The sequence below is a fragment of the Pantherophis guttatus genome, chromosome 4 (assembly GCF_059756535.1).
Source record: "Pantherophis guttatus breed Tessera chromosome 4, ASM5975653v1, whole genome shotgun sequence".
Lineage (NCBI taxonomy): Eukaryota > Metazoa > Chordata > Lepidosauria > Squamata > Colubridae > Pantherophis > Pantherophis guttatus.
The window spans coordinates 14,511,187-14,531,921 of record NC_142066.1 but is presented as its reverse complement, the minus strand read 5'-3'; the positions used below and the strand labels follow the sequence as shown (position 1 = coordinate 14,531,921).

Below are 20,735 nucleotides of genomic sequence, written 5' to 3'. Positions count from 1 at the left end.
CTAGAGTAAAGGTAAAGGTTCCCCTTGCACATATGTGCTAGTCATTCCCGACTCTAGGGGGCGGTGCTCATCTCCGTTTCAAAGCCAAAGAGTCAGCGCTGTCTGAAGACGTCTCCGTGGTCATGTGGCCGGCATGACTAAATGCCAAAGACGCACGGAACGCTGTTACCTTCCCACCAAAGGTGGTCCCTGTTTTCTACTTGCATTTTTTACGTGTTTTCGAACTGCTAGGTTGGCAGAAGCTGGGACGAGTAACGGGAGCTCACCCCGTTACACAGCACTAGGGATTCGAACCGCTGAACTGCCAACCTTTTCATCGATAAACTCAACTGAGCCATCGCGTCCCCTGAGTGTAGAGTAGGTAGTGGCCAAAATTGTGGAAACCATTTGGGAAAAGTGCATTTTCTAAAACTAGCTAATGACACCACTTTTTTTGGGAGTAGTACCATAAAATTATATATCAATGGAAAGATAATTTAATCAAGAATGTAATGCAATAACTTTTATGAAGGATTTGCTATTAGAATAGCAGTTACAGTATAAAGAAGAAAAGCGAAACACGTAGAAAAAACGAGATTTACAAAAATTATCACCGTGTGAGTTAATACTTAGTTGGGTAACCTTTAGCATGAATTACCGCCTTACAATGTCTTCCCATGGAGTGAACCAAGTCTTTTAGTTCTGCAGCTGTTCTAATGTGAAACCAAGATTGAATGGTTGCTTCTATTAACTGGGTTTTATTGCTGGGTCGCTTCTGACTAACAAGTTTCTTGAGTTGGCACCATAGATTTTCAATTGAGTTAAGGTCTGGGCTATTCCCCGGCCATTTCAGCAGTGGAATATGATTATCTTGAAATTCCCCCCGAAAAAAAGTGATGTTATTAGCTATCAAACCTCAAAAATATACTTTTCCCAAAAGGTTTCTACAATTTTGGCCACTACTGTAATTCTAACGTAACGGTGGCATGGATCTTGGATGAGGGGCTGCTGTCCTAACCCTACCAGTTCTGCTTTCGTTAGCCGTCCAACTTTGCTGCGAGGAGTTTTGAAATATCCTGTCTTGAACAGATGTCTGTCTGCAGTATTTGCTTTGCTTATGAATGGAGCCATCTAGATAGTTGGCTCCCTCTTTCAATAAGCTCTTTATCTCCTCAAGTGCCAGCCTCTGTTGTGGGCTATTAAGAAAAACTTTGGGGGGGTGGGGTGCTGCTTCCTGCCTCTAAGAACATGTTTCTCCATTTCTCCTTTAGGGAAATATAATATTCTGCCTTTTTAAAAAATATTTCCCAAAATATTTCATATATTTTTTCATATATCTATATCTGTATCTCTATGTCTATCTATCTCTATCTCTATCTCTCTATCTATCTATCTAATCTACCAATAATCTATCTGTCTGTGTGTCTGTCTATTTAATGTATCTATTTTATCTATCTATCTAATCTAATCTTTATCTATATTAATCTATCTAATCTATCTATCTGTCTATCTATCTATCTATCTATCTATCTAATCTATCTAATCTATTTAATATATCTAATCTATCTATCTTATTTATCTACTGTATCTAATCTATCTAATCTATTTTATCTATCTAATCTGATCTTTATCTATATCTATTTTATCTAATCTATCTAATCTATCTATCTATCTATCTATCTATCTATCTATCTATCTATCTATCTAATATCTCTCTCCCCCGCTCTCTCTGTCATATTTCATATAAAATATTTCCCACAAAGCCTAAAGCTAGTCAAAGAATAAATATTTGTTCTGTGAGGTTTCAAAACAGGAGGATTTCAAGATCTGTAGATTTTCACTGTTGGCTTTTTTGACTGAATCTCCATGTCAAGAACGAATTTCTTCAGCTTCACTATTTCCATCACCACTTCAAACCTTGTGAAACAATTTAGAAATAATCACATGGATTTTTCAGGACAGCTGATCTTTAAATGCTGAAAATGCAGCATGAACTTAATAGGTTTCACCCACCCATCCTCATATTTATTCAAGTACTTGACAATTAAAAAAAAAAATTAGGTGCCAAATGCCCAGTACCAAATGGAGGTGTGAAAACATATTCCAGGTTGGGAGATCCTAGTATTTTGGGTGTGTGGGGGAAGAAAGGGGCTGGGGTCTCTCCAGAAGAAAATGTGATGCCCTTCATGGAGTCCCACCACCAAAATTCAAAACTGGCTTGGCAACTGGTTCATATTTATGACGGTCGCAGTGCAGTGGTAGGTTTCAAAATTTTTTACTACCAGTTCTGTGGGTGTGTCTTGATGGGCGTGGCATTGCTTGGTGGGCGTGGCTTGGTGGGCATGGCAGGGGAAGGATATTGTAAACCCTCCATTCCCTCCCCAATCCAGGGGAAGGTTACTGCAAAATCCCCATTTCCTCCCAATCAGCTGGGACTCGGGAGGCAGAGAATAGATGGGGGCGGGGCCAGTCAGAATTTTTACTACCAGTTCTCCGAACTACTCAAAATTTCCACTACCGGTTCTCCAGAACTGGTCAGAACCTACTGAAACCCACCTCTGTCGCATATAAGGAACAACATCAGGACTATTTTAGATACCATAGAATATTATGAAGTCCATAATGAAAAACAGAAGGCATTGATATTTATCGATGCGCAAAAAGCTTTTGACAATGTTAAATGGGACTTTATATTAGAACAATTAACTTATATGGATTTTGGGGAAAAATTTATAAGGATGTATAAAGCAATCTATTCTAGGCAGGAGGCCAAAGTGGTAATCAATGGAGAAACGACAAAGAACTTTCCAATCCAAAAAGGAACAAGACAAGGTTGTCCGCTATCACCATTATTGTTGATTTTATCATTAGAGATCTTAATTAGAATAATTCGAGAAGACGAACAGATCAAAGGTTTAAAAATAAGGAAAGAAAATTTTAAAGTACAGGCATTTGCGGACGATCTTGTCTTTATTATCGAAGAGCCAGTACAATCTGGTGTTAGGCTGATGGAAGTGCTGGAGGGATATGGGGAAGTAGTAGGCCTAAAAATAAAAGATTTCGGTTGTAAATCGAGGACTACTTGTCTCGTGCAGCAGGATTGGCCCTTGGTGGTTAAGTTCTGAGAGGTGTTCGGCCAACACTTCCGGTGAAACTTAAATGTTTTGCATCGTCTTTTTTGCCTCTCCTCTTTCAGTTTGAAGAAAACTACTTGGTGTATGAAAACGAAGTGATCTTCGAGAGAGAGATGATTCCGGAAGAAAAACCCGTCATAACCAGGGACCCTCAGTATAGGTAAAAAGCAAAAAATAAATAAAAGGGAAAAAAAGGACTCTCCTAGAGGAAGATGTTCCACCTGGAGCAATTACTGGATATTTATTTATTTAGACCATTTATATGGCCACCCACTCACTCGCAGTGACTCGGGGCAGCTTACAAAAAATAAAAACAGAATATGGAAACAGTAAAAACAATAACTCTCCACGCACACATCCAGGGGTGGAATTCAAAAATTTTAGCAAGGGGTTCTCTGCCCCGTTGCTAGGTGGGCGTGGCCATGGTGGGCGTGGCCTAGTCAGCCTCTTGCACCACGGCGAGGGGAGGGGTGTTTATGCCCTCCCTTGGTTCCAGAGGCTTCCCTCAAGCCCCCAGGAGGACGAAAACGGCCTCCCCAGGCTCTGGAGGCCCTCTGGAGGCGGAAACGGGCCCGTTTGTGGCCTTTCCGAACTTCTGGTAGGCCCATTTTTCGCCCTCCCCAAGCCTCCGACCTGCATCCAAAACGGGCCATGTGGAGACTCCTGGGAGGGGAGGGGTGGGGTGGGCGGGGCCAGCCAGGAGTGGGATTTGGGGGTTCTCAGAACTGCACAGAATCTTAGCTAGAGGTTCTCCCAAATCCCTGCGAACGCCCAGCAGCCAACCCCTGCACACACCCGGCAACAACAACAATCAAACAAGCCACTTGAGGGGCTCCATCCCATTCTGGGTTCCAAAGGCCCGTTGGCAAAACCAGGTCTTTGGGGTCTTGAGAAAGTGTATCAAAATGTTGGCCAGTCTAATCAATGCGGGGATTATTTTCCAGACGGTGAGAGCCACCACACAGAAGGTCCTTCTTCTGGGTCCCGCCAGATGTACCTCCTTAGGAGAGGGTCCATGCAGATTCTCCGTCATCCAGGTCATGGTTGTCCCAAAGGTGCTTTCTCAAGAGGCGATTGGTCTTTTCTTTGTTTTTCCTTCCTTGTTCTATCAGAAGACGGAATGTCTTCTGATAGAACCCAAGAAGCTTCTTAGACAAGAAGTAGAACCTCTTTAAGGAAAAACAAAGTCCAGTTGCCTCTTGGAAAAGTACTTTTGGGACTCCTTAGGAGAGGGGACCCACAGCATTCCCTGCCTCTCCCTACCCTAGTGGGTGTTGTGGCCCGTCAGCGGCCTGTGCAGCTAGTAGCTGATTCAGGCAGCGAGGAGGCCGGTGTGGTGCTGCGCCAGCAGCCTGTGCAGCTGGCACTCGAGTAGGACAATGAGGAGGCTGGAGAAGATGTGGTGCCAGAGGCGGGGATTCAGCCAGGACCTTCAGAACCTCCAGAAGCTCCCATAAGTGAAGAGGACAAAGAGGAGGAGCCTCTTCTCGATGCACAGGTGCGCAGAGCTGCCAAAAGGCAGGAGTGGCTCCTCAGGAGGAGGTCTCCTCGAGAGTAAGGCTTGGGGCTAATTGGCCACTCCCTTAGCCTATTTAAGGAGGAATGCCGACTGAAGCAAATTGTAGGGAACAACCTTAGTTCATTCTCCTTCGCGTCTGGATTCTCTGCAAATTGCTTCTGGGCTTTCTGCCAACCATAGTAAGATTACGATTATTTATTCTTTGGATTCTTGTAGGCTGTTAAGAAAGTTAATTAACAGCCTTTGTTTGAAAAAGACTGATTTAATTTAGTAAACTAAGGTTTGTACAGACTTTGTGTGTGCTGCGTTCTTTGGGGTCCGTAGCTGGGGCAGAACAGTGGGTCAGCTGAATGTAACCAGAAGGAGACTATCCTTCAGATAAGCTGGTCCCAAGCCACATTGTAGGCCTTTAAAGGTGACACCCAGCACCTTGAATTGCACCTGGAAAGCAAACTGCAATGCAACTGGAGAGGCAACACATGTGCACACCCAGGTCTTCACAAAACCTTGCGGGCCGCTGCATTTTGAACCCGTTGGAGCTTCAAGGGCAGCCCCACGAAGAACGCATTGCAACAGTCAGGACGTAAAATGTCAAATTGTACAATATTGTGATCAGGGGGTGGGATTGAAAAATTTTAGCAACTGGTTCTCGACCCGGTTGCTGGGTGGGCGTGGCCATGGGGGCATGGCCTACTCAACCTCCTGCACCATGGGTGGTGGGAGGCGTTTTCGCCCTCCCCAGGCTCTGGAGGCTTTTTTTGAACCTCCGGGAGGGTGAAAATGGCATCCCCTGGGCTCCGGAGGCCAGAAACGGGCCTGTTTCCAGACTCTTGGTACTTCCAGGAGGCCCATTTTTTGCCCTCCCAAAGCCTCCGCACTTACCTGGCATCCAAAAGATGCCGTGTGGAGACTCCTGGGAGGGGAGGGGTGGGATGGGCGTGACCAGCCAATCCTTGCAACTACCGGTTCAGCGAACCGGATGTAAAATTAGCATTCGGTTCACCCGAACTGATCCGAACCGGCTGAATCTCACCTCTGATTGTGATGGGAGATGTCATGGCACTGCTTCTTTTCCCTTGGATGGCTAGATTGACTCTGCGCTGCCGTTACCGGCTCGATGAGACCCTCCGAGTATGGGCACAGCGATTACTGAAAGAGGGGGTGGCTGCCGGACTCCACCCCTTTCATCTCAAAGGTAAGAATGTCTTCCCCTGCCGGAGATCCTAAATTAGATCGATCCTAAGGGTGGGATGATGTGGCTTGAAGAACAGTGCTGCCGAGACAAGACTGGGGTGCTTAGAGTCCCTAAAATGTTTTAAGCCTTGTCATAAGAAAAGGCTTAGAGAAGGGCCCCTGCTTAGTGCTGTTGGAAGAAATATCCATTTGGTTCAGTTCCAAGCTGGGAGAAAGACACTGGAAATATAGAAGCCAATTGGAAAAATGGTTTAACGATGAAGCAGAACAACATGTGGTTCTGGGCAGCTGACAAAATGGAGTTGAGAGTTGAGGTTTTTTTATACCTTCTTTGGGCTGTGCACTTGAGCTTCCTGTTCCTGTGCAAGAACATGTATTCCAGGGGTGAAATGCTCCCGGTTTGGACCGGATCGTCCGATCCAGTAGCGATGGCGGCGGGTGGTTCAGAGAACTGGTAGCAAAAATCCCTGCCCCCCCCCAGGCCCAGCTGAGCCGTGCGATCATCAGAGGCTGGGTTTTTTTTTTTTTACTTTTTTTTTTTTAAATTTGATTTATATGCCACCCTTCTCCGGAGACTCAGGGCGGCTTACAATGTGCTAAGCAATAGCCTTCATTCTTTTGTATATTTATACAAAGTCAGCTTATTGCCCCCACAAACTGGGTCCTCAATTTACCTACCTTAGAAAGGATGGAAGGCTGAGTCAACCTTGAGCCTTGGCGAGATTCGAACCTGCAGTAATTGCAGGCATCTGGTCTTAATAACCAGCTTAATAACAGGGTGCCTTAGACCACTGTGCTACCAAGGCTCTTCTACAACCTCTTCGGCCGAAAAACTGCTTTTAAAAGTAAAAAAAAAAAAAAAAAGCCTCTGACGATGAGGCAACTCAGCTGGGATCATCAGAGGCTTTTAAAAACATTTTTTCTACAACCTCTTCGGCCAAAGAGGTTGCAGGGGGGAAAAAATGCCTTTAAAAGCCTCTGGCAATCCCAGCTGAGTTGCCCCATCGTCAGAAGCTTCTAAAAGCATTTTTTTCTGCAACCTCTTAAGGTTGTAGAAAAAATGCTTTTAAAAGTAAAAAAAAAAAAAAAATTGGCCGTGCCCACACAGTCACATTACCCACACACACACCAAGTCACGTGCACAGAGCCGGTAGTAACAAATTTTAGATTTCACCCCTGATGTATTCTATTGGTTGCTGTCAGATTCCTAAGGAGTCATGGAGGGGTTATGTAGGGGTCATATCTGGCTCTACAAGCAAAAGGGGAAATGCGTGCGTAACCCCCTCCCCCCTCCCGCTCCTGGCACATGATGGCCTGGTAGGCCCGTTTTTCTTTCTTACCTGGTTCCAGATCCTCTCTGTGTATCTGGGAAGGGCGAAAACAGCCTTTCCCACTCCCTTGGAGGCCCTACGGAGGCTGAAAGGGCCCATTTCCCAACTCCCGGTGGGACAGGAAGTGACATTTTTTGTTGTCCCCAGCCTCCAGAACCTCTCTAGGAGTTTCTAGGAGCCTCTCTAGGAGTCTCTAGGAGCCTCTCTAGGAGTCTCTGGAGGCTGGGGACAGGAAAAAACGGTTGTTAACTTTCTAAGCAGTTCAGAGAACCGGTTGTTGGAAGAAATCTTATCTTGTTTCTTTTCCGCTTTACAGGGCTAATCCTGTAAGGAACTGAAACATCCTCGTGTTGTTTCTAGCCTAATCTTTATCGCCCTGTTTACAGAAACTGCCTCTCTGGTGAACCCTTATTACATTGTAACAGATAAGGCGAAGCGCCCATCGACGTGAGTGATGTTGAGTTGGCCACGCCCACACAGTCACATGACCACCGGGCCACACCTACCCAGCTGGTCATTAGGGCAGAGAACCAGTTGTTAAATTATTTGAATCCCACCACTGGCCGAACCCCATTTCTAAGCAGTCCAAACCAAGCCCTTTTCTACATCAATGACTGCAGGCAAAAACATAGTAACTGTGTTTTTTTTTAAAAAAAAAAATCCTGCTGAAATTTATTTATGACTTGCCTCTTGCAGCTTACCAGAAGAAAAGAGCGGCAAATGGACATGTCTCCCACTTAGCAGGCGGCGCTTCAACAGGTGAGGTTTTGTTGCTTATTATGAAAAAAATAAATGAATTCAGTGACTCTGAAGGCATCAGTTTTTCTTCTTTGCAGTTGTGCAATATAAGATTTTCAGAATTTCCTAGGTGAATATGGAGGAGAACGGGAGCTGCATGGGTGAGATTTATTGATTTATAATTAAATTTATTAACCACCCATCTTAATGCAAGGTAACACTAGGAGATTTCTGTAACTTCTTTGTGCCTGGAGCTCAATAGTGCTAACTTGATTTGAAACGACACAAAATGTCCACTGTTTATATCAATAGTCTCGTACTCCTTCCAAATCTAACACAATCTCTGTTGGACGAAATAGCCATCTGGTTTAGTTCCAAGTGAGGAGAAAAACACTGGAAACATGGAGGCTGATTGGAAAAATGGTTTATTGATGAACAGGACCACATGGGTTTGAGGTCCTGGTGCAGCTGAACACATGGAGTGGAGAGTGAGGGTTATTTGTACTCTCTCTTGGCCCTTGCCCTTGAGCTTCCTGTTCCTGAGCAAGAAATGTATTCTGTTGGTTGTTGTAGAGGTCACTGCTAACTTTGTAGGCTGTCTGAGTCCCAGGCTTGGTTGACGCTTGCTGGGTGATGCAGTGAAGGGGTTTGTTGTGCCATGTAGTGAGCTCTGCTGCTAGATAGTAGAGGGCTAATCCTATTATGTCCTGAGGGATCATGTCTTAATCCCATCTCCCTGGAGCTGAAGGTCTTTCGTCTTGTAGATAGGCTGGCCCAGTCCTGCTGGGGCTATTAAGAAAGGTCGGGGGCTGTTTTCCAAGAGCATGTTTCTCCTTTAAGGAAATATAATATTCTGCCTTTTTTAAAATATTTCCCAACATATTTCATTCTTCCAGGAAAGGGGTGGGTGCTAACTTTAATCATTGCATTTTTATTTTATTTTTTTGCTATCCACAAATTCTTTCCTTCTTCTTTTCCTCCTGTTTAAAAACATGCCTTTTCAGGTATAAAATAACCCACTCACCGAAAGCCACTTCTGTCACTCAACAGAAGAAGCATATCCATCATCGGAAAGAGGCTGTACAGTTGATAAAGAAACTTCAGATTGATAAAGTGGGAATCTCCCAGGGGTGTGAAATCCAGCAGGTTCTGACAGGTTCTGGAGAACCGGTAGCGGAAATTTTGAGCAGTTTGGAGAACTGGCAAATGCCACCTCTGGCTGGCCCCAGAGTGGGGTGGGAATGGAGGTTTTGCAATATCCTTCCCTCAGGAGTTGGAAGGGAATAGAGATTTTGCAGTATCTTTTCCCTGGAGTGGGGTGGAAATGGAGATTATGCAGTATCCTTCCCCTGCCACACACACCAAGCCACACCACACCCACCAAGCCATGCCCACAGAACCGGTAGTAAAAAAAAAATTGGATTTCACCACTGGAATCTCCCCTTCCCCTTCCACTTCCCTACCTCCCCAGAAAGTGATTGTTTGGAAGTATGGACGCTTGGCGTCTCCACTTAAAAAGAATGGGCGGTGAATGGAAAAATGCTAATTCAAAAGAAGACATTATCTAATGTTGTTTCCTTTTGGAAACCCATTCTGGACGTTTTCCTCAAAACTGAATAAAATGAAACTCTGATTTTAAGTTTTGAGAATTAGAAGGATTTTGTGGTTATAGAAATAGCTTGAAAGATTTAATTTAATTCAATTAATCATATTTCTATGCCGCCCAACTTCCAAGGGACTTACATTTAGAAATGTAAACAAGAGGCTGGCCCTTATTTTTGTATTCTACCACCCTGGAAAAAAAAGTTGGAAGTCACTAATTTTTTTTTTTTTTGTACTTCTTTCTGTATTTTTTCTTCCTCTCTTTTTCAAATTGTATTTGTATTTTATCTTATAATAAATTGAATAAATTTTATAATATAAAGTTTAATAGAATTAGAAAGGCATGTACAGCTAGAAAAAAGAGTGGGTAACAAGAAAAGTGTTACTGAGTGTGTTAAAAACAGGACAAAAATATTGTTACAGGACTGTGTGGGGACCTTGCATTACCAAACTAGGTAACATCATCAGTGTTAGACCGGAGGGGAGTTTGTTTTTTATTTATTTTTATTTATATTATTTTGAATTTGTATACCGCCCTTCTCCCTGAGGACTTAGGGCGGTGAACAGCCAAGTAAAAACATCAAGTACAAATATTAAAATACAGTTAAAATAGATATATATAAATTTGGCCCCATTAATTAAAAACAATAAACAAAACACTTAAAAACACTTAAAAAATTAGGCCAGCCTGGCTTGCTGGAAAAGGAAGGTTTTAAGGGCACGGCGGAAGGCACTGAGGTCTTGGGTTCTCCTTATCTCTGGAGGCAATTGATTCCAGAGGGTAGGTGCCCCCACAGAGAAGGCCGTCCCCCTGGGGGTCACCAGCCTGCACTGTTTGGCTGATGGCACCCCGAGGAGGCCCTCTCTGTGGGAGCGCACGAGTCGATGGGAGGTCGTCGGTGGCAGCAGGTGGTCTCGAAGATAGCTAGGCCCTATGCCATGGAGCGCTTTAAAGGTGATAACCAACACCTTGAAGCGCACCCGGAAGACCACTGGGAGCCAGTGCAGCTCGCGCAGGAGCGGTGTTACATGGGAGCGCCATGCTGCTCCCGTCACTACCCGCGCTGCTGCGTTCTGGACCAGCTGGAGCCTCCGGGTGCTCCTCAAGGGGAGCCCCATGTAGAGAGCGTTGCAGTAGTCAAGGCGAGAGGTGACGAGGGCATGAGTGACTGTGCACAGGGAATCCCTATCAAGAAAGGGCCGCAACTGGCGGATCAGGCGAACCTGACAAAAGGTCCCCCTGGTTGTTATTTTTATATACTAGTACAGTGATGGCGAAACTTTTGGGCACCAAGTGCTGAAAAAATCCCATCAGGGTCGCACTCCAGAAAAGCCGAACTTCCGAGTTCTAGTGTGCATGTGCACCCAACAATCAGCTGGCCGGCGTGCATGTGCAGCCCGGTTTTTGGCACTGCCGCACATGTGAAGGGATCACGCTCTGGAAAAGCCCAACTTCCAAGTTCTGGCCCACATGTGCACCCGAGAATCAGCTGGCTGGCGCTCATGCGCACACCAGTTTTCAGCACTGCCACGCGCGAACAGCTGATCATCACACGCGCATGCATGCCAGGAACCCAGAAGACAAACAGGCAAGGCCGCTCATGCCGGGCGACATGGCTTCACGTGCTACTTTGGGCACGTGTGCCATAGGTTCACCATCACGGTACTAGTAGAACTTCCACCAATCCTGACAGGGCAAGCCACTAGTATACTAACAGAGAGCAAAACCACACTCCCTTCTAACACTGATGATGTTATCTAGTTTGCAGTGGTGAAATGTAAAATTTGTTACTACTGGTTTTGTGGGCGTGGCTTGGTGGTGGTGGAGGGTAATATGACTGAGTGGGCGTGGCCAACTTTATTTTATTTTTTTACTTTTAAAACCATTTTTTCTACAACCTCTTCGGCTGAAGAGCTTGTAACAAAATGCTTTTAAAGCCTCTGACGATCTCAGCTGACTTGCCTGATCAGCAGAGGCTTTATTTTTTTAAAAGCCTCTGACGATCCCAGCTGACTTGCCTGATCGGCAGAGACTTTTTTTCCTTTTAAAAACATTTTTTTCTATAACCTCTTCGGCCAAAGAGGCTGTAGAAAAAATGCTTTTAAAAGCCTCTGATGATCCCAGCTGAGCCACGCGATCATCAGAGGCTTTTTAAAAAAAACTTTTAAAAGCATTTTTTCGGCCAAAGAGGTTGTAGAAAAAATGCTTTTAAAAATAATTTAAAAAGCCTCTGATGATTGCGCGGCTCAGCTGGGCAATGGGGTGGGGGTGGGGGCAGGGATTTTTGCCACCCAGCTCCATCTCTACCAGATCGAGCGATCCGATCCGAACAAGGAGTATTTCACCCCTGCTAGTTTGGTAAGGAAACGTCTGCAAGAAAATACCAAAGTTCAGAGAGCACCAAAGACTCCACAGTTCAATGCTGAGCTACAAACATTCTCTTCTATCGGTACAAGACAGTGTGCTCAGTTTCTAGTGAGAGGATTGAGACTTCTCACCCACCAAGTGCTGATTTTACATGTTTATTTCTTACAGATGCAAAGGGGAAGACCTGGCTTTGGTTTCTAGCTTTCAGTGTGGCTCTGTGTGGACTAGCAACTACAATCGACACCCTTCTTCCTGTTCAATTGTTTGGCCATTGAAAATGATGATTAAAGACACCCTTGGATATCTTACACTTCCCTTTTTCATTTGGATACCGAATAAGTCAGAGGAAGGATTCCAGCAAGATGACTGCATTGGTGCAACGATCCGCAGAGGCCTAAATTTGGTTAATTTTATTCTTTGATACAGGGGTGAAATGCTACCGGTTCGCACCGGTTCGGATGAACCGCTAATAATAAAAGCTACCAGTTCTGGCGAACTGGTACTAAAAAAAAATGCTAGTGGTTGGTCTGAATTGGTATTTCCAACAATCAGCTGTGCCCAGAAGTGAAATGTACTTACCTTTCCTACCGGTTCGCTGATGTGCACGCCGCCGCGCAGATGGTCAAACTGGGATGTGACGATGTCCCGGTTTGGGCGGGCGGAGCAACTTGCCGTCGCCACTACCGGTTCTCCAAACTATTCACTGCTGTCGCTATCAAATCCCACTAGCCGGAGAGAGCCGGCAGCATTTCACCCTTGGCTGTGCTGCGCGATTTATATTCCCTAGGAAATCCTGCTTTCTAGCGAATCTAAATCGCGCGGCACAACTGTTCCCCCTCCCTCGCTGTTCTACTCACCTTCTTAAGCCTCCTTTTTCAGCGCTGCGCGGTAGGATCTGCGGTGTACATGCACGCAAAGCACGTGTTTGGCACACATGCACAGCATCCGTTTGGCACGTACCGCGCATGCACGCACAACAAATCAGTGGCAGATCTCGGAGCATTTCACCACTGCTTTGCTAGCTTTATTGGCAAAGTCTGTTGAGCAAACCCAACTGGTTTAGTTAGTTTGTGATCCAATGCAGCACAGAAAAGGGGTTAACTCTGTTGCCAGGTTGAGAAGGTTGTGCAAGCACCAACTGCAAAAGGCTGGATTGGGATGTTACCGTTGCACAATTTTTATTCTCCCGAGAACCTCATCAGCTTTGTGTGCAGAAACTGGGGAATAGAGGATAGGGAGGAAGATCCATTTCAATGATCTCCTTCTTCTTCCTTTTAACTCTTGTTACCTTCAGCCTGAAAGATTCCCAAAGATAATAATTTGAAATGGAGATGGGCTTCATATAATTTAACAACCGGTTCGCCCCAGCACCGAAAACGTGAGAGCGCACCTTCCTCACATGAGCATGGTCTTCCGTGCATGCACTTTGCTTTTGCACATGCTTGCACGTGGCTTAAAAAACGCAGCTAAATAGGACAGCATAGCATCGGGGCGGGTGGGCGGACTGGGCACGACTACCCGCAGGTCACAACTACCGGTTCACCCGAATCGGTACGAACTGGCTGAATCCCACTCAGGGGTGAAATCCGACAGGTTCTGGAGAACCGGTAGTGGAAATTTTGAGCAGTTTGGAGAACCCATAGTGGAAATTTTGAGTAATTCGGAGAACCGGCAAATACCACCTCTGGCTGGCCCCAGAGTGGAGTGGGAATGGAGATTTTGCAATATCCTTTCCCCAGGAGTGGAGAGGGAATGGGGATTTTACAGTATCCTTCCATTGGAGTGGGGTGAGAATGGAGATTTTGCAATATCCTTCCCCTGGAGTGGGGAGGGAATGGGGATTTTGCAGTATCCTTCCATTGGAGTAGGGTGAGAATGGAGATTTTGCAATATCCTTCCACGAGGAGTGGAGAGGCAATGGGGATTTTGCAGTATCCTTCCTCTGGAGTGGGGAGGGAATGGAGGTTTTGCAATATCCTTTCACCAGGAGTGGGGAGGGAATGGGGATTTTGCAGTATCCTTCCCCTGAAGTGGGGTGGGAATGGGGATTTTGCATTATCCTTCCCCTGCCATGCCCACCAAGCCACGCCCACAGAACCTGTAGTAAAAAAAAATGGATTTCACCACTGATCCCACCCCTGATTTTAAAGGGCTGGGCTAGTAAGTTTGTATTTTTAAAAAGATACAGCACAGAAGGACAGAGGTGTGGGGTAGGAAAAGGACATATCCAGTCCTCCATCCCTTCCTTCCTTCCTCACTCCCCTTCCTTCCTCCCTTCTCTTTCTTCTTTTCCTTCCTCCTGTCTTCCTAACCCTAACCCTAAAATATATATCGTAGGTGAGCATTCCCTAATCAGGGTGGATAAAAATCAATGATTTTTAAAAAATAAATTTAAAAAAATCAGATTTTTTTTATTTAAATTGGATTTTTTTTATTTAAATCGGGTTTTTTTTTTATTTTTATCGAATTTATTTTAATAAAAACTTTTGGGGTAAAAATCTATCGCAAGATAGTTTTCTATTTAAGATACATAAATAATTTAGTTTATTCAGCATGAAATGGAGCTTAGTTATGTAGCATGAGGCTGTATATTCTGCCACACTGGGACTATCGGTGAGTCAACAGTGGGTCAAAGGAGTAGCAGAGATGACAGGTGCTCTTTAAAAATTATGATTTAAATGGAGTTGATTTAAATCAAGCCTTTTTACTAGTGATTTAAATCATGATTTAAATTGTGATTTAAATCAACTCGATTTAAATCAAATCCACCCTGTCCCTAATACTCTTTTTGAAACCTAAATGTGTATTTCCCAACTCAATTAGAGGCCCCAGTTTCTTCCCGATCCAGGTCTCTATAAAAGTTGGCCTTCGCGCAAACTCCAACTGAAGCAGAAGCCGAGCGATTCCCTACATCAGCCTTCTACTTCCAGGTTAACTGCAGAAATGGCTGACTGACTGCTTGCACTGAATTCAATCAGTCAGAATAGAGCTGGAAGGGAGGTTGGAGGCAGGGGTGGGTTCTAAATTTTTTTACTACCTATTATGTGGGCGTGGCTTATTTTGTGGGCGTGGCTAGCTGGTCAGAGTCATTTCTGGAAGGTCCTCGTACTTACGACCCGACTCATTTGTTTGCTTTTAACACTGATCAGCTGTAGGATGGCCCTTTGAAACCCCGCGGCAAGAGTTTAAACAGTTTTTTTTCCCTCTAGTCATCAGCTGGGACTCAGGAGGCAGCAATAGATTGGGGGTGGGACCAAATAAAAGGTAAGAATAACGTGGGTGGGGGGGGTGGGAGGGCGGGGGGGGAGAACCGGTTCGGTGACGTCATATCGTCACCGCTACCGGCTCGGCCGAACCGGACCGAACCGGGAGGAAGCCACCACTGCCGTGGACCACTAATATGATCTGTCTAATGACCGGCTGGCTGGGCGTGGCTAGGTGGTCATGTAACTGGGTGGGCGTGGCCAATTTGATGTCACTCACGTCGAAGAGGCGCCTCGACGGCCTCTACTCGCCCCTCTCCTCTAGGGTCCCCAACAGAAAGCAGTTGTTGGAGCTAAGCAGCCACCACGAGAAAGAGCTGGCAAAACAGCTGGCTCAGTTCAGATTGGATCTGGCCGAGAAGGAGGCTCAGCAGAAGCACCTCACTGAGGACTAGGAGCATAAGCTTTCCAAGCAGAGGGAAGACCTGTGGGAGTGCAAAGCCAGGTACTGGCGCCTGGAGGCTCAGCGGGCTGAGATGGTCAGTCAGTTCCAGGCCATGATGCAGTCCCACTGGAACAAGGCCCTCGGGCTCTTCGCCACCAGTGATGCTTCCCCCAGCCTTCACCCAAAGCTCCGCACCAGGAGGCCGAAGCAGACCCCAAGTCGGAATTTCTGCCCCCTTCTGACCCGCACAAAAAGACCCCGAAGGGGGAGACTCTCTGCAGTAACACAAGCGTTCATTGTACATATCTGGCCCAGGGGCCGTAGTTTGAGGACCCCTTATTTATTGCAATATAAAAAATGCGAATAATTTTTCTGCGGACCACCAAAATTTTCTCACGGACCACCAGTGGTCCACGGACCACCAATTGGTGACCACTGCTTTGGAGAATAGGTTGACCCCCCCCTCTTCTTTGTGGCAACTCCTCAAATACTGGAAGAGCCTTGGTGGCGCAGCAGGCTAAAGTGCTGTTAAGTAGCACCAGCTGCCTGCAATTACTGCCAGTTCAAATCTCACCAGGCTCAAGGTTGACTCAGCCTTCCATCCTTTCGAGGTAGGTAAAATGAGGACCCGGATTGTTGGGGGCAATAAGCTGACTTTGTATAAAAAAGAACACCGCTTGGGGGGGGGCGAAAGCCCTACTAAGCAGGTATATACAAAAAGTATGAAGGCTATTGCTTAACGCATTAAGTAAGCCGCCCTGAGTCTCCGGAGAAGGGCGGCATTTAAATCGAACCAATAAATAAATAAATAAATTTCTGCTTTCAACACACTATACAATTAACAGTATCTCAATTATTACAATTCCCTAGTTAAATCGAGCTTTTTTACTTTTGTGTTTTAAAATCTTGAACTCTCCTCTTTTGCCCTAAATTTCCCATTGTTTGTACAATGCATTGCATTGTAAGCCGCCCTGAGTCTCCGGAGAAAGGGAGGCATATAAATCGAACCAATAAATAAATAAATAAATAAATAAATAAATAAATACATACATACATACATAGATACATACATACATACATACATACATAAATACATAAATACATAAATACATAAATACATAAATACATAAATACATAAATACATAAATACATAAATAAATATTCCCAATCCCCTGTAAAAACCAGGGGGAGAAAAATGCCAAAAACAGTAATAATGGTTTTTTTCCCCCCTTTGCTCCAAGGTGTACATGTGTGTGAAGTATCCTCAGATTGTGGGTACTCCTGGCCTATTTTGTCAGCTTCCAAAACTAATCGGAACACCATGTCTTCCAGCCAATGCCAACTGTCCCACGCTGTCAAAATCTGGCCTGCCTTCTCGTCAGATTTGAGAGAAGCCGACGAATGACATGGGGATGGTGTAATGTGGCCTTGACCCAAACATTTATTTATTTATTTTGCATTCATGGCAGTGACGCCAGCAACCAAAGCAGGCAGCGATTTCACATTGTGTCCTGGAGGAATTTCTGCTGAGGTGGCTCAGCAAAATATCTCCCCGTTTGCCAAGAAGCTGCAGGGCTTTGGTTTTAAGCCACGTTTCAGCTGTTCTGTAAAAAAAATAAAATAAAATAAAAAATGACGGTTTTCTCTCTCGCACTCTGGAGTTTTGAAAGGGATACTTCAGCAGCTGACTCCCACGGACTTGCTCCGATTATCTCATTTTAAACAGAAAAACAGACTTGGAAGGGACCCGGGAGGTCTTCTAGTCCAACCAGGAGTGGGCTTCAAAAATTTTAGCAAGGGGACCTTTGCCTGGTTGCTAGGTGGCCATGGTGGGTGTGGCCTAGTCGGCCTCCTGCACTGTGGGGGGAAAGTGTTTTTGCCCTCCCCAGGCTCCGGAGGCTTTCCTCGAGCCTCCGGGAGGGTGAAAACGGCCTCCCCAGGCTCTGGAGGCCCTGTTTCTGGCATTCCCAAACTTCCAGTAGGCCCGTTTTTTGCCCTCCCCGACCCTCCGTGCACTCCAAAATGGGCAGTGTGGGGACTCCTGGGAGGGGTGGGTCAGGGAGGTTGGGGCGGGGTGGGGCCAGCCAGGAGTGAAATTTGAGGGCCTCGGAACTGCACAGAATCTTAGCTAGAGGTTCTCCCGAACCCCTGCGAACACCCAGCAGCCCACCCATGAGTCCACCCCCCTGCTCAAGCGGGATATTGTACACCATTTTCGACGGTTGGAAGGAAAATCCATCTGGTTCAGTTCCAAGCTGGGAGAAAGAAGCTGGAGATAAAATGGAGGCTGGAGGCTGATTGGAAAGAAAGATTCTGTTTGTTGGTGAACAGAACCACCAGGGGCAGCTGACAAAATGGGAGTTGAGAGTGGGTGGGTTTTTATACCTTCTGGATTCCTATGGGGTCATGTAGGGGTCATGGCTGGCTCTTTAGGCAAAAGGGTGTTGGAAGAAATGTCCATCTGGTTCAGTTCCAAGCGGGGAGAAAGACACTGGAAACATGGAAGCTGATTGGAAAGATGGTTTAATGAAGCAGAACCATCAAGGCACATGGTCCTGGTGCAATTGCCCACATGGAGTGAAGAGTGAGGGTGGTGTTTAGGGGTGGGTTCTACTTACCTTTACTTCCAGTTCTCTTCATGTGCGCGCTTTACACGCGATCGCTGTGCGCATGCTCGGTTCGCTCGCAGGACACCAAACTTGCGCTTCGCGCAAGCGTGTTGCGAATCTACCCAGCTGAGGTGCGGCAATCCGCTCTGCCGTACCTGTCAGCTGGGCGAAAAAACTGACATATAAGGTCGGCATAACACCGGGGCGGGTGGCTGGGAGGGCCCAGCTCCCGAAGACAGAGAACCGGTTCGGTGATGTCATATCATCACCACTACCGGCTCTCGCAAACCAGGCTGAACCGGGAGGAACCCACCACTGGTGTATACCTTCTCTTGGATCTTGCCCTTCAGCTTCCTGTTCCTGTGCAAGAAATGTATGCTATTGGCTGCTATAGGGGCCATGTGCAAATCCTAGGTGTTTGTCTGAGACACGTTTGGTTGAAGCCTGGGCTGATGTAATGTCTTTAGAAGATTTTGCAATGCAGTGAGCCCTGCTGCTAGATAAGTTAATTCGATTATGTCCTGGAGGGTCCTGTCTTAATCCCATCACCCTGGAGCTGAAGGTAGATAGTGTAGCCCAGTCCATCTCAATGGGCACCAAATATCTGCTGGGGCAGGGAGCTGACTTTCTGTCTCCCTTAAGGTTTCTATTTCTCTTTTGGGGGCAAATATAATATTCTGCCTTTTTAATATTTCCTAAAATATTTCATTCTTCTTGGAGGGGTGGGTGCTAACTTTCTACAAGGGGAAATGCAAATCCTAGGTGTGTATCTAAGGTAATCTTGTCAACCTTTTGTTTGTGGCTTATCCGGAGTTTCCATCTGACCCAATCTTTCTGAATGGATTACCAAATCTGCATTTCTCAAAGCTGGCCTCCTCCGTTTCTGCTTGGGGGCAGGGAAACTCGGGCTGGTTTATGCCTCCCTTAAGGGTTTTTGTTTTTTCCTCATTTCTCCTTTAGGGGAAATATTCTAAACTACCTTTTTAATATCCCCCAAAATATTTCATTCTTCTGGGGGAGAGGGGGTTTCCCTCAAGTCAAATGGCTGTCCAGTCTCTTCTTAAAAACCTCCATTGTTGAAGGACCTGCAACTTATGAAGGCAAATCATGCCACGGATTTAATTGTTCTCACTATTAGGAAATTTCTCCTTAGTTCTAAGGTTGGATCTCTTCTTGAAAAATTTTCACCGGTTATTTCTTATCCTGCCCACAGGTGCTTTGGACAAAAAGTTGACACCCTCCTTGCTGTGATAACCCCTCAAATATTGGAAACTGTTATTATATCACCCATAGTCCTTTTCTTCAATAACTAGACATATCTAACTCCTTTGACTGTTGGACTCCGCAGCCCATTATCACCTTTCTCCCCCAAAAGATTGAAATGATATTATCTTACATTCTTGTTGCAAATCGGGGCAGCTGGTAGTAAAAAGCTGATAAATAATTGTCCCAAAGCAGTGGTGAAATTCATTTTTTTTTTACTACTGGTTCTGTGGGTGTGGCCTGATGGGTGTGGTGTGGCCTGGTGGGCGTGGCCTGGTGGGCGTGGCATGGGAAGGATAACTGCAAAATCTCCATTCCCACCCCACTCTGGGACCAGCCAGAGGTGGTATTTGCTGGTTCTCTGAACCACTCAAAATTTCCGCTACGGGTTCGCCAGAACCTGTCAGAACCTGCTGGATTTCACCCCTGTCCCAAAGGTGCTTTTTTCCCATGAGGCAACTGGACTTTCTGGTTTTTCTTTGAAGACGTTTTGCCAGGAAGCTGAAGAAGAACTGAAGAAGCTTCTTGGATGTGAAGCGAAATGTCTTCAAAGAAAAAAAAGGAAGGCCAGTTGCCTCCTGGAAAAAAAGCACCTTTGGGACAACCATGGCCTAGATGAGTCAGAATCTCCATAGACATCTAGTAAATAATTACACAAGCCACCATGTTACAAGTTCCCCCCCCCTTACCTTGCGTCATTCCTGAGAGTCAGGTTTACACTTGGCAGCTTCCCATCCAACCAGTTACAGGCCTGACCCAGCTTAGCTTCCAAGCCAGGGGTGAAATCCGACAGGTTCTGGAGAACCGGTAGTGGAAATTTTGAGTAGTTTGGAGAACCGGCAAATGCCACCTCTGGCTGGCATTTGCTGGAGATTTTGCAATATCATTACCCCAGGAATGGGGTGGGAATACAGATTTTGCAATATCCTTCCCCCAGGAGTGGGGAGGGAATGGGGATTTTGCAGTATTCTTCCCCTGGAGTAGGGTAGGAATGGGGATTTTGCAGTATCTTTCCCCTGAAGTGGGGTGGGAATGGAGATTTTAAAGTATCCTTCCCCTGGAGTGGAGTGGGAATGGAGATTTTGCAGACCCTTCCCCTGAAGTGGGGTGGGAATGGAGATTTTGCAGTATCCTTCCCCTGGAGTGGGGTGGGAATAGAGATTTTGCAATATCCTTCCCCCAGGAGCGGGGAGGGAATGGAGATTTTGCAGTATCCTTCCCCTGAAGTGGGGTGGGAATGGAGATTTTGCAGTATCCTTCCCCTGGAGTGGGGTGGGAATAGAGATTTTGCAATATCCTTCCCCCAGGAGTGGGGAGGGAATGGAGATTTTGCAGTATCCTTCCCCTGAA

General features: G+C 45.8%; 1 protein-coding gene across 3 annotated transcripts in view; it reads left to right on the top strand.

Moving 5' to 3' along the window:
- LOC117679697 (uncharacterized) overlaps window positions 1-12,173 on the top strand; it is a 54,525-nt gene extending 42,352 nt beyond the window's left edge. For all 3 annotated transcript variants that reach the window (XM_060684400.2, XM_087893830.1, XM_087893829.1), the window contains exons 16-19: window positions 3,176-3,273; window positions 5,721-5,827; window positions 7,854-7,916; window positions 12,034-12,173. In XM_060684400.2, coding sequence (XP_060540383.2) covers window positions 3,176-3,273; window positions 5,721-5,827; window positions 7,854-7,916; window positions 12,034-12,140 — 375 coding nt within the window. In that variant the 3' untranslated portion in view covers window positions 12,141-12,173. The remainder of the gene's footprint in view (window positions 1-3,175; window positions 3,274-5,720; window positions 5,828-7,853; window positions 7,917-12,033) is intronic.
- The last annotated feature ends 8,562 nt before the right edge of the window (window positions 12,174-20,735 follow it).